General features: G+C 35.6%; 1 protein-coding gene across 1 annotated transcript in view; it reads right to left on the bottom strand.

Annotated features, from left to right (window-relative positions):
• ERCC6L2 (ERCC excision repair 6 like 2) overlaps positions 1-15,334 on the bottom strand; it is a 128,282-nt gene that overhangs the window by 19,716 nt on the left and 93,232 nt on the right. Inside the window, exon 18 of the mRNA XM_038768136.1 lies at positions 2,292-2,449. Within this exon, the coding sequence (XP_038624064.1) occupies positions 2,292-2,449 (158 nt within the window). The remainder of the gene's footprint in view (positions 1-2,291; positions 2,450-15,334) is intronic.

Genomic DNA, 15,334 nt, shown 5'->3' with positions numbered 1-15,334 from the left:
ATTGTTATATCATTGCTATATATTGTATCATAATATATTATATCATAATATCAATAGTGTCGGTGATAAGCTACATATTATATTAATAATGTCGGTGATAATCACACCATCATATTATATTATCACATTATTATATTCTAATCATGATAATTGTTATATTATTGCTATATCAATCGTATTGAGCGCTTACTATGTGCAGAGCACTGTACTAAGCGCTTGCTATATATTATATCATAATATATGGTATCATAATATTAATCGTGTCGGTGATAAGCTACATGTTATGATATTAATAATGTCGGTGATAATTACATCATCATATTATATTATTGTATTCTAATAACGATAATTGTTATATTATTGCTATATCAATCAATCGTATTTATTGAGCGCTTACTATGTGCAGAGCACTGTACTCAGCGCTTGCTATGTATTATATCATAATATATTATATCATAACATTAATAGTGTCGGTGATAAGCTACATGTTATGATATTAATAATGTCGGTGATAATTACATCATCATATATTATTATATTCTAATAACGATAATTGTTATATTATTTTTATATATGATATCATAATATATATATGATATCATAATATTAATCGTGTCGGTGATAAGCTACATGCTATGATATTAATAATGTCGGTGATAATTACATCATCATATTATATGATTATATTCTAATAACGAGAATTGTTATATTATTGCTATATATTATATCATAATATATTATATCATAATATCAATAGTGTCGGTGATAAGCTACATGTTATTATATTAATAATGTCGGTGATAATCACACCATCATATTACATTATCATATTATTATATTCTAATAACGATAATTGTTATATTATTGCTATATCAATCAATCGTATTTATTGAGCGCTTACTATGGGCAGAGCACTGTACTAAGCGCTTGCTATATATTATATCATAATATATGATATCATAATATAAATAGCGTCGGTGATAAGCTACATGTTATGATATTAATAATGTGGGTGATAATTACATCATCATATTATATTATTATATTCTAACAACGATAATTGTTATATTATTGTTATATATTATATCATAATATATATTATATCATAATATTAATCGTGTCGGTGATGAGCTACATGCTATGATATTAATAATGTCGGTGATAATTACATCATATTATTATATTATTATATTCTAATAACGATAATTGTTATATCATTGCTATATATTGTATCATAATATATTATATCATAATATCAATAGTGTCGGTGATAAGCTACATATTATATTAATAATGTCGGTGATAATCACACCATCATATTATATTATCACATTATTATATTCTAATCATGATAATTGTTATATTATTGCTATATCAATCGTATTGAGCGCTTACTATGTGCAGAGCACTGTACTAAGCGCTTGCTATATATTTTATCATAATATATGATATCATAATATTAATCGTGTCGGTGATAAGCTACATGTTATTATATTAATAATGTCGGTGATAATTACATCATCATATTATATGATTATATTCTAATAACGATAATTGTTATATCATTGCTATATATTGTATCATAATATATTATATCATAATATCAATAGTGTCGGTGATAAGCTACATATTATATTAATAATGTCGGTGATAATCACACCATCATATTATATTATCACATTATTATATTCTAATCACGATAACTGTTATATTATTGCTATATCAATCGTATTGAGCGCTTACTATGTGCAGAGCACTGTACTAAGCGCTTGCTATATATTATATCATAATATATGGTATCATAATATTAATCGTGTCGGTGATAAGCTACATGTTATGATATTAATAATGTTGGTGATAATTACATCATCATATTATATTATTGTATTCTAATAACGATAATTGTTATATATTATATCATAATATATATATTATATCATAATATTAATCGTGTCGGTGATAAGCTACATGCTATGATATTAATAATGTCGGTGATAATTACATCACCATATTATATTAATAATTATATTATTGTCATGTGTTAGTGTATTATATAGTGATGATGAGGATAATATTGGTATTTTGTAAGCGCTTAGTACATGTCCAGGACTGTTCTGAGCGCCGGGGGCAAGCGCTTTAGTGGCCGGGTGAAGTCCGAGCGGCGCTCGGGAGGCCAAGGCGTCCTCCCCATCACCCCCGCGCCCCCCCAACGTCCTCTGCGGGGCGCTTATCACAGCGTCCCGTCCCCGGCGGGGCGCTTATCACAGCCCCCTCCCCCCCGGCCCCCCGACCTTCGGAGGGCGGCGGGGGTCTCTCCGACGAGGACGGTGACGGGGCCCACCCGGCGAGCCTCCTTCCGCGTCCAGGTGATGGGGTGGACGACCCCGGGCGGCGGCGGCGGCGCTCCCACCCTGCGCGGCACGTTCTGCGGCGGGGACTGTACTGAGCGCTGCGGAAGAAGATGATCACAGTGATTACGGCACTGGTTATTAGCGATGATGATGATGAATGGGATTTCTTAAGCGCTTAGTATGTGTCCGGCACTGTTTTAAGCACTAAGGGGGCGGATGGTGCTACTTGGTGGATGCCTCTCTTGGGTCGGGGACTGTACTGAGCGCTGCAGAAGATGATGAGCATAGTGATTACGGCATTGGTTGTTAGTAATGATGATGATGATGGTATTTCTTAAGCGCTTACTAGGTGTCCGGCACTGTTTTAAGCGCCGCGGGGGCGGATGGTGCTACTTGGTGGGCGCCTCTCTTGGGTCGGGGACTGTACTGAGCGCTGCAGAAGATGATCATAGTGATTATGGCACTGGTTATTAGTAATGACGATGATGAATGGGATTTCTTAAGCGCTTAGTATGTGTCCAGCACTGTTTGAAGCACTAAGGGGGCGGATGGTGCTACTTGATGGGCGCCTCTCTTGGGTCGGGGACTGTACTGAGCGCTGCAGAAGGTGATCATAGTGATTACGGCATTGGTTATTAGCGATGATGATGATGAATGGGATTTCTTAAGCGCTTACTAGGTGTCCGGCACTGTTTTAAGCGCCGCGGGGGCGGATGGTGCTACTTGGTGGGCGCCTCTCTTGGGTCGGGGACTGTACTGAGCGCTGCAGAAGGTGATCATAGAGATTACGGCATTGGTTATTAGCGATGATGATGATGATGGGATTTCTTAAGCGCTTACTAGGTGTCCAGCACTGTTTTAAGCACTAAGGGGGCGGATGGTGCTACTTGATGGGCGCCTCTCTTGGGTCGGGGACTGTACTGAGCGCTGCAGAAGGTGATCATAGTGATTATGGCATTGGTTATTAGTAATGACGATGATGAATGGGATTTCTTAAGCGCTTAGTATGTGTCCAGCACTGTTTTAAGCACTAAGGGGGCGGATGGTGCTACTTGGTGGGCGCCTCTCTTGGGTCGGGGACTGTACTGAGCGCTGCGGAAGATGATCATAGTGATTACGGCATTGGTTATTAGCAATGATGATGATGATGGGATTTCTTAAGCGCTTACTATGTGTCCGGCACTGTTTTAAGCGCTGAGGGGGCGCCGGATGGTGCTACTTGGTGGGCGCCTCTTCCGGGTCGGGGACTGTACTGAGCGCTGGAGAAGATGATGAGCATAGTGATTACGGCATTGGTTGTTAGTAATGACGATGATGAATGGGATTTCTTAAGCGCTTAGTATGTGTCCAGCACTGTTCTAAGCGCTGGGGTACATGATGAGAACAATAATTATGGTGTTTGTTATTATTATTGATGATATTATATTATATATACATAATATAATAATGCTGCTATTGATACTACATAACATATCATATAATAAGTATGTGCAATTATTATTGATATATAATATATCATATGAATGTTTGCTATTATTATTGACGGTATTTTATAATATAGGATATAATAAGTATTTGTTATTATTGATTATATTATATGATAATATGCGATATTATATAATAATAACAAATGCCATAATTGCCATCTTCATTATTATTATTGATGATGATGATGATGGTATTTCTTACTATGTGCCTTACTGAGCGCTGAGGGGGCGCCGGGGGGGGCGGATGGCGCTACTTGGTGGGCGCCTCTTCCGGGTCGGGGACTGTACTGAGCGCTGCAGAAGATGATGATCATAGTGATTACGGCATTGGTTATTAGCAATGATGATGATGATGGCATTTCTTAGGCGCTTACTATGTGTCCGGCACTGTTTTAAGCGCTGGGGTACATGATTAGAATAATAATTATGGTGTTTGTCATTATTATTGATGATATTATATTATATACACATAATATAATAATGTTATTGTTGATTATATTACATAATATATCATATGATAAGTACGTGCAATTATTATTGATATTATATAATACATCATTTAATAAGTGTTTGCTATTATTATTGATGGTATTATATAATATATGCTATAATAAGTATTTGTTGTTATTATTGATTACATTATATAAAAATATATGATATTATATAATAATAACAAATACCGTAATTGCCATCTTCATTATTATTATTGATGATGATGATGATGGCATTTCTTACTATGTGGCTTCCTAAGCACTGAGGGGGGGACCGGGGGGGATGATGCTACTTGGTGGGCGCCTCTCTTGGGTCGGGGACTGTACTGAGCGCTGCAGATGATGAGCATAGTGATTACGGCATTGGTTATTAGCGATGATGATGATGATGGGATTTCTTAAGCCCTTACTAGGTGTCCAGCACTGTTTTAAGCGCCACGGGGGCGGATGGTGCTACTTGGTGGGCGCCTCTTCTGGGTCGGGGACTGTACTGAGCGCTGCAGAAGATGATCATAGTGATTATGGCATTGGTTATTAGTAATGACGATGATGAATGGGATTTCTTAAGCGCTTAGTATGTGTCCAGCACTGTTTTAAGCACTAAGGGGGCGGATGGTGCTACTTGATGGGCGCCTCTCTTGGGTCGGGGACTGTACTGAGCGCTGAGGAAGATGATGAGCATAGTGATTACGGCATTGGTTATTAGCAATGATGATGATGATGATGGGATTTCTTAAGCGCTTACTACGTGTCCGGCACTGTTTTAAGCGCTGGGGTGCATGGTTAGAACAATAATTACAGTGTTTGTTATTATTATTGATGACATTATATCATATACGTAATATAATAATGTTATTATTGATGATGTTACATACCATATCATATAATAAGCGTGTGCAATTATTATTGATCTTATATCTCATATAATGAGTGTTTGCTACTATTATTGACGGTATTATATAATATATGATAATAAGTATGTGTTGTTATTATTGATTATATAATATAATAATATATGATATTATATAATAATAACAAATACCGTAAGTGCCATTATTATTATTATTATTATTATTATGGTATTTCTATGTGGCTTACTAAGCGCTGAGGGAGGATGATGCTACTTGGTGGGCGCCTCTCCTGGGCCAGGGACTGTACTGAGCGCTGCGGAAGATGACGAGCACAGTGATTACGGCATTGGTTATTAGCGATGGCGACGATGAATGGGATTTCTTAAGCGCTTACTAGGTGTCCGGCACTGTTTTAAGCGCTGAGCGGGGGGGCGGATGGTGCTACTTGGTGGGCGCCTCTCGGGTCGGGGACTGTACTGAGCGCTGCAGAAGATGATCACAGTGATTACGGCATTGGTTATTAGCAATGACGATGATGAATGGGATTTCTTAAGCGCTTAGTATGTGTCCAGCACTGTTTTAAGCACTAAGGGGGCGGATGGTGCTACTTGATGGGTGCCTCTCTTGGGTCGGGGACTGTACTGAGCGCTGCAGAAGATGATCATAGTGATTATGGTAATGACGATGATGAATGGGATTTCTTAAGCGCTTAGTATGTGTCCGGCACTGTTTTACGCGCTAAGGGGGTGGGTGATGCTACTTGGTGGGCGCCTTTCTTGGGTCGGGGACTGTACTGAGCACTGAGGAAGATGATCACAGTGATTACGGCATTGGTTATTAGCAATGATGATGATGATGGGATTTCTTAAGCGCTTACTATGTGTCCGGCACTGTTTTAAGCGCTGGGGTAGATGATTAGAACAATAATTATGGTGCTTGTTATTATTATTGATGATATCATATCACACATACATAATACAATAATGTTATTGATGATATTACATAATATATCATATAACATGTGCTATTATTGTTGATATTATATAATATATTATATGATTAGTGTTTGCTATTATTATTGATGGTATGATATAATGTATATGATATAATAAGTATTTGTTGTTATTATTGATTACATTAGATAATAATATATGATAATAACAGATACCGTAATTGCCATCATCATTATTATTATTATTGTTATTGATGATGATGATGATGATGATGGAATTTCTTACTATGTGGCTTACTAAGCACTGAGGGGGCGCCGGGGGGGATGATGCTACCTGGTGGGCGCCACTTCCGGGTCGGGGACTGTACTGAGCGCTGCGGAAGATGACAAGCGCAGTGATTATGGCATTGGTTATTAGCGATGACGATGATGATGGGATTTCTTAAGCGCTTACTAGGTGTCCAGCACTGTTTTAAGCACTAAGGGGGCGGATGGTGCTACTTGATGGGCGCCTCTCTTGGGTCGGGGACTGTACTGAGCGCTGCAGAAGATGATCATAGTGATTACGGCATTGGTTATTAGCGATGACGATGATGAATGGGATTCCTTAAGCGCTTACTAGGTGTCCAGCACTGTTTTAAGCACTAAGGGGGCGGATGGTGCTACTTGATGGGCGCCTCTCTTGGGTCGGGGACTGTACTGAGCGCTGCGGAAGATGATCATAGTGATTACGGCATTGGTTATTAGCAATGATGATGATGATGGGATTTCTTAAGCGCTTACTATGTGTCCGGCACTGTTTTAAGCGCTGAGGGGGCGCCGGATGGTGCTACTTGGTGGGCGCCTCTTCCGGGTTGGGGACTGTACTGAGCGCTGGAGAAGATGATGAGCATAGTGATTACGGCATTGGTTGTCAGTAATGATGATGATGATGGTATTTCTTAAGCGCTTACTACGTGTCCGGTACTGTTTTAAGCGCTGGGGTACATGATTAGAACAACAATTATGGTGTTTGTCATTATTATTTATTATTATATTATATTATATATACATAATATAATAATGTTATTATTGATGATATTACATAACATATCATATAATGACAAGTATGTGCGATTATTATTGAAATTATATAATAAGTGTTTGCTATTATTATTGATGGTATTTTATAATATATGATATAATAAGTACTTGTTGTTATTATTGATTATATTATATAATAATATGCGATATTATATAATAATAACAAATGCCATAATTGCCATCTTCATTATTATTATTGATGATGATGATGGTATTTCTTACTATGTGCCTTACTGAGCGCTGAGGGGGCACCGGGGGGGATGATGCTACTTGGTGGGCGCCTCTTCTGGGTCGGGGACTGTACTGAGCGCTGCGGAAGATGAGGAGCATAGTGATTACGGCATTGGTTATTAGCAATGATGATGATGATGGGATTTCTTAAGCGCTTACTATGTGTCCAGCACTGTTTTAAGTGCTGGGGTACATGATTAGAACAATAATTATGGTGTTTGTCATTATTATTTATTATTATATTATATTATATACACATAATATAATAATGTTATTGTTGATTATATTACATAATATATCATATAATAAGTACGTGCAATTATTATTGATATTATATAATATATCATTTAATAAGTGCTTGCTATTATTATTGATGGTATTATGTAATATATGATATAATAAGTATTTGTTGTAATTATTGATTATATTACATAATAATATATGATATTATATAATAATAACAAATACCGTAATTGCCATCTTCATTATTATTATTGATGATGATGATGATGTTATTTCTTACTATGTGGCTTACTAAGCGCTGAGGGGCCGCCGGGGGGGGGCGGATGGTGCTACTTGGTGGGCGCCTCTTCCGGGTTGGGGACTGTACTGAGCGCTGCAGAAGATGATCATAGTGATTACGGCATTGGTTATTAGCAATGATGATGATGATGGTATTTCTTAAGCGCTTACTATGTGTCCGGCACTGTTTAAAGCGCTGGGGTACATGATTAGAACAATAATTATGGTGTTTGTCATTATTATTGATGATATTATATTATATATACATAATATAATAATGTTGCTATTGATATTACATATCATATAATAAGTATGTGCAATTATTATTGATATTATACAATATATCATATGAATGTTTGCTATTATTATTGACGGTATTTTATAATATATGATATAATAAGTATTTGTTATTATTGATTATATTATATAATAATATGCGATATTATATAATAATAACAAATACCGTAATTGCCATCATCATTATTATTATTGTTATTGATGATGATGATGGTATTTCTTACTATGTGGCTTCCTAAGCACTGAGGGGGGCGCCGGGGGGGATGATGCTACTTGGTGGGCGCCTCTTCCGGGTCGGGGACTGTACTGAGCGCTGCAGAAGATGATGAGCATAGTGATTATGGCATTGGTTATTAGTAATGATGATGATGATGGTATTTCTTAAGCACTTACTATGTGTCCGGCACTGTTTTAAGCGCTGGGGTACATGATCAGAATAATAATTATGGTGTTTGTCATTATTATTGATGATATTATATACACATAATATAATAATGTTATTGTTGATTATATTACATAATATATCATATAATAAGTATGTGCAATTATTATTGATATTATATAATATATCATTTAATAAGTGCTTGCTATTATTATTGATGGTATTATATAATATATGATATAAGTATTTGTTGCTATTATTGATTATATTATACAATAATATATGATATCATATAATAATAAAAAATACCGTAATTGCCATCATCATTATTATTATTGTTATTGATGATGATGATGATGATGGCATTTCTTAAGCGCTAACTATGTGTCCAACACTGTTCTAAGCGCTGGGGTACATGATGAGAACAATACTTATGGTGTTTGTTACTATTATTGATGATATTATATCGTATACATAATAAATTACTGCTATCATTGATGATATTACATAATATATCATATAATAATAAGTATGTGCAATTATTATTGCTATTGAATAATAAGTGCTATTATTACTGATGGTATATTACATATGCTATAATAAGTATTTGTTGTTATTATTGCTTATATAATAATATATGATATTATATAATAATAACAAATACCGTAATTGCCATCATCATTATTATTATTGTTATTGATGATGATGATGGTATTTCTTACTATGTGGCTTACTAAGCGCTGAGGCGGCGCTGGGGGGGCGGATGGTGCTACTTGGTGGGCGCCTCTTCTGGGTCGGGGACTGTACTGAGCGCTGCAGAAGATGATCACAGTGATTACGGCATTGGTTATTAGCAATGATGATGATGATGGGATTTCTTAAGCGCTCACTATGTGTCCGGCACTGTTTTAAGCGCTGGGGTACATGATTAGAACAATAATTATGGTGTTTGTTATTATCATTGATGATATTATATTATATACCCATAATATAATAATGTTATTGTTGATTATATTACATAATATATCATATAATAAGTACGTGCAATTATTATTGATATTATATAATATATAATCTAATAAGTGTTTGCTATTATTATTGATGGTATTATATAATATATGATATAATAAGTATTTGTTGTAATTATTGATTATATTACATAATAATATATGATATTATGTAATAATAACAAATACCGTAATGGCCATCTTCATTATTATTATTGATGATGATGATGATGGCATTTCTTACTATGTGGCTTCCTAAGCACTGAGGGGGGCGCCGGGGGGGATGATGCTACTTGGTGGGCGCCTCTCCTGGGTCGGGGACTGTACTGAGCGCTGGAGAAGATGATGATCATAGTGATTACGGCATTGGTTATTAGCAATGACGACGATGAATGGGATTTCTTAAGCGCTTAGTATGTGTCCAGCACTGTTTTAAGCGCTGAGGGGGCACCGGGGGGGTGGATGATGATACTTGGTGGGCGCCCCTTCTGGGTTGGGGACTGTACTGAGCGCTGCAGACGATGATAATAGTATTTATGGTATTTGTTATTATTATTATCAACGATGACAAATACCATAATTACCATTATTATTATTATTATTATTATTCATGATGATGGTATTTCTTAAGCCCTTACTATGTAGCAAGCCCTGTTCTGAGCGCTGGGGGGGATGATGATAATAGTATTTACGGTATTTGTTATTATTATTATCAATGATAACAAATACCATAATTACCATTATTATTATTATTATTAATGATGATGGTATTTCTTAAGCCCTTTCTATGTAGCAAGCCCTGTTCTGAGCGCTGGGGGAGACGATGATAATAGTATTTATGGTATTTGTTATTGTTATTATCAACAATAACAAATACCATAATTACCATTATTATTATTATTATTATTAATGATGGTGATGATGATGACGGTATTCATTAAGCCCTTTCTATGTAGAAAGCCCTGTTCTGAGCGCTGAGGGGGGATGATGATAATAGTATTTACGGTATTTGTTATTGTTATTATCAATGATAACAAATACCATAATGACCATTATTATTATTATTATTATTATTATTAATGATAATGGCATTTCTTAAGCCCTTTCTATGTAGCAAGCCCCGTTCTGAGCGCTGAGGGGGGATGATGATAATAGTATTTACGGTATTTGTTATTATCATTGTCAATAATAACAAATGCCATAATTATCATATGTAGCAAGCCCTGTTCTGAGCGCTGGGGGAGACGATGATAGTAGTCTTTACGGTATTTGTTATTATTATTATCAACGATAACAAATACCATAATTACCGCTATTATTATGATTAATAACAATAATAATGATGATGATGGTATTTCTTAAGCCCTTACTATGTAGCAAGCCCTGTTCTGAGCGCTGGGGGAGACGATGGTAATAGCATTTATTATCAATAACAAATACCATAATTACCATTATTATTATTATTATTATTATTAACGATGGTGATGATAATGATGGTATTTCTTAAGCCATTACTATGTAGCAAGCCCTGTTCTGAGTGCTGGTGGGGGGGATGATAATAATAGTATTTACGGTATTTGTTATTGTTATTACCAATGATAACAAATACCATAATTAGCACTATTATTATTATTATTATTAATGATGATGGCATTTCTTAAGCCCTTTCTATGTAGCAAGCCCCGTTCTGAGCGCTGAGGGGGGACGGTGATAATAGTATTTACGGTATCTGTTATTATTATTGTCAATAATAACAAATGCCATAATTATCATATGTAGCAAGCCCTGTTCTGAGCGCTGGGGGAGACGATGATAATAGTATTTACGGTATTTGTTATTATTATTATCAACGATAACAAATACCATAATTACCATTATTATTATTATTATTATTAATGATGGTGATGATGATGATGGTATTTCTTAAGCCCTTTCTATGTAGCAAGCCCTGTTCTGAGCGCTGGGGGGGGATGATGATAATAATAGTATTTACGGTATTTGTTATTGTTATTACCAATGATACCAAATACCATAATTAGCACTATTATTATTATTATTAATGATGATGGCATTTCTTAAGCCCTTTCTATGTAGCAAGCCCCGTTCTGAGCGCTGGGGGGGATGATGATAATAGTATTTATGGTATTTGTTATTATCATTGTCAATAACAACAAATGCCATAATTATCATATGTAGCAAGCCCTGTTCTGAGCGCTGGGGGAGACGATGATAGTAGTATTTACGGTATTTGTTATTATTATTATCAACGATAACAAAAACCATAATTACCATTATTATTATTATTAATGATGGTGATGATGATGACGGTATTTCTTAAGCCCTTACTATGTAGCAAGCCCTGTTCTGAGCGTGGCGGGGGGGGATGATGATAATAATAGTATTTACGGTATTTGTTATTGTTATTACCAATGATACCAAATACCATAATTAGCACTATTATTATTATTATTAATGATGATGGCATTTCTTAAGCCCTTTCTATGTAGCAAGCCCCGTTCTGAGCGCTGAGGGGGGATGATGATAATAGTATTTATGGTATTTGTTATTATCATTGTCAATAACAACAAATGCCATAATTATCATATGTATCAAGCCCTGTTCTGAGCGCTGGGGGAGACGATGATAGTAGTATTTACGGTATTTGTTATTATTATTATCAACGAGAACAAAAACCATAATTACCATTATTATTATTATTAATGATGGTGATGATGATGACGGTATTTCTTAAGCCCTTACTATGTAGCAAGCCCTGTTCTGAGCGTGGGGGGGGGGGGATGATGATAATAATAGTATTTACGGTATTTGTTATTGTTATTACCAATGATACCAAATACCATAATTAGCACTATTATTATTATTATTAATGATGATGGCATTTCTTAAGCCCTTTCTATGTAGCAAGCCCCGTTCTGAGCGCTGAGGGGGGACGATGATAACAGTATTTACGGTATCTGTTATTATCATTATCAACAATAACAAATACCATGATAATTATTATTATTATTAGTAATGATGGTGATGATGATGATGACGGTATTTCTTAAGCCCTTACTATGTAGCAAGCCCTGTTCCGAGCGCTGGGGGGGGGATGATGATAATAATAGTATTTACGGTATTTGTTATTGTTATTACCAATGATACCAAATACCATCATTAGCATTATTATTATTATTATTATTATTATTATTAACGATGATGGCATTTCTTAAGCCCTTTCTATGTAGCAAGCCCCGTTCTGAGCGCTGAGGGGGGATGATGATAATAGTATTTATGGTATTTGTTATTATCATTGTCAATAATAACAAATGCCATAATTATCATATGTAGCAAGCCCTGTTCTGAGCGCTGGGGGAGACGATCATAATAGTATTTATGGTATCTGTTATTATTATTATCAACGATAACAAATACCATGATAATTATTATTATTATTAATGATGGGGATGATGATGACGGTATTTCTTAAGCCCTTACTATGTAGCAAGCCCTGTTCCGAGCGCTGGGGGGGGGGATGATGATAATAATAGTATTTACGGTATTTGTTATTGTTATTACCAATGATACCAAATACCATCATTAGCATTATTATTATTATTATTATTAACGATGATGGCATTTCTTAAGCCCTTTCTATTTAGCAAGCCCCGTTCTGAGCGCTGAGGGGGGATGATGATAATAGTATTTATGGTATTTGTTATTATCATTGTCAATAATAACAAATGCCATAATTATCATATGTAGCAAGCCCTGTTCTGAGCGCTGGGGGAGACGATGATAACAGTATTTACGGTATCTGTTATTATTATTATCAACAATAACAAATACCATGATAATAATTATTATTATTAATGATGCTGATGATGATGATGACGGTATTTCTTAAGCCCTTTCTATGTAGCCAGCCCTGTTCCGAGCGCTGGGGGGGGATGATGATAATAATAGTATTTACGGTATTTGTTATTGTTATTACCAATGATACCAAATACCATAATTAGCACTATTATTATTATTATTAATGATGATGGCATTTCTTAAGCCCTTTCTATGTAGCAAGCCCTGTTCTGAGCGCTGAGGGGGGGATGATGATAATAATAGTATTTACGGTATTTGTTATTGTTATTACCAATGATACCAAATACCATAATTAGCATTATTATTATTATTATTAATGATGATGGTATTTCTTAAGCCCTTTCTATGTAGCAAGCCCTGTTCTGAGCGCTGAGGGGGGATGATGATAATAGTATTTATGGTATTTGTTATTATCATTGTCAATAATAACAAATGCCATAATTATCATATGCAGCAAGCCCTGTTCTGAGCGCTGGGGGAGACGATGATAGTAGTATTTACGGTATTTGTTATTATTATTATCAACGAGAACAAAAACCATAATTACCATTGTTATTATTATTAATGATGGTGATGATGATGACGGTATTTCTTAAGCCCTTTCTATGTAGCAAGCCCTGTTCCGAGCGCTGGGGGGGGGGGGGGGGATGATGATAATAGTATTTACGGCATTTGTTATTGTTATTACCAATGATACCAAATACCATAATTAGCACTATTATTATTATTATTAATGATGATGGCATTTCTTAAGCCCTTTCTATGTACCAAGCCCCATTCTGAGCGCTGAGGGGGGACGATGATAACAGTATTTACGGTATCTGTTATTATCATTATCAACAATAACAAATACCATGATAATTATTATTATTATTAGTAATGATGGTGATGATGATGATGACGGTATTTCTTAAGCCCTTACTATGTAGCAAGCCCTGTTCCGAGCGCTGGGGGGGGGATGATGATAATAATAGTATTTACGGTATTTGTTATTGTTATTACCAATGATACCAAATACCATCATTAGCATTATTATTATTATTATTATTAACGATGATGGCATTTCTTAAGCCCTTTCTATTTAGCAAGCCCCGTTCTGAGCGCTGAGGGGGGATGATGATAATAGTATTTATGGTATTTGTTATTATCATTGTCAATAATAACAAATGCCATAATTATCATATGTAGCGAGCCCTGTTCTGAGCGCTGGGGGAGACGATGATAATAGTATTTATGGTATCTGTTATTATTATTATCAACAATAACAAATACCATGATAATAATTATTATTATTAATGATGCTGATGATGATGATGACGGTATTTCTTAAGCCCTTTCTATGTAGCCAGCCCTGTTCCGAGCGCTGGGGGGGGGATGATGATAATAATAGTATTTACGGTATTTGTTATTGTTATTACCAATGATACCAAATACCATAATTAGCACTATTATTATTATTATTAATGATGATGGCATTTCTTAAGCCCTTTCTATGTAGCAAGCCCTGTTCTGAGCGCTGAGGGGGGGATGATGAGAATAATAGTATTTACGGTATTTGTTATTGTTATTACCAATGATACCAAATACCATCATTAGCATTATTATTATTATTATTAATGATGATGGTATTTCTTAAGCCCTTTCTATGTAGCAAGCCCTGTTCTGAGCGCTGAGGGGGGATGATGATAATAGTATTTATGGTATTTGTTATTATCATTGTCAATAATAACAAATGCCATAATTATCATATGCAGCAAGCCCTGTTCTGAGCGCTGGGGGAGACGATGATAGTAGTATTTACGGT

The sequence above is a fragment of the Tachyglossus aculeatus genome, chromosome Y3 (assembly GCF_015852505.1).
Source record: "Tachyglossus aculeatus isolate mTacAcu1 chromosome Y3, mTacAcu1.pri, whole genome shotgun sequence".
In the NCBI taxonomy this organism is placed as follows: domain Eukaryota; kingdom Metazoa; phylum Chordata; class Mammalia; order Monotremata; family Tachyglossidae; genus Tachyglossus; species Tachyglossus aculeatus.
The sequence above is the reverse complement of the archived record's forward strand: the minus strand, read 5'-3'. Positions and strand labels throughout refer to the sequence as shown.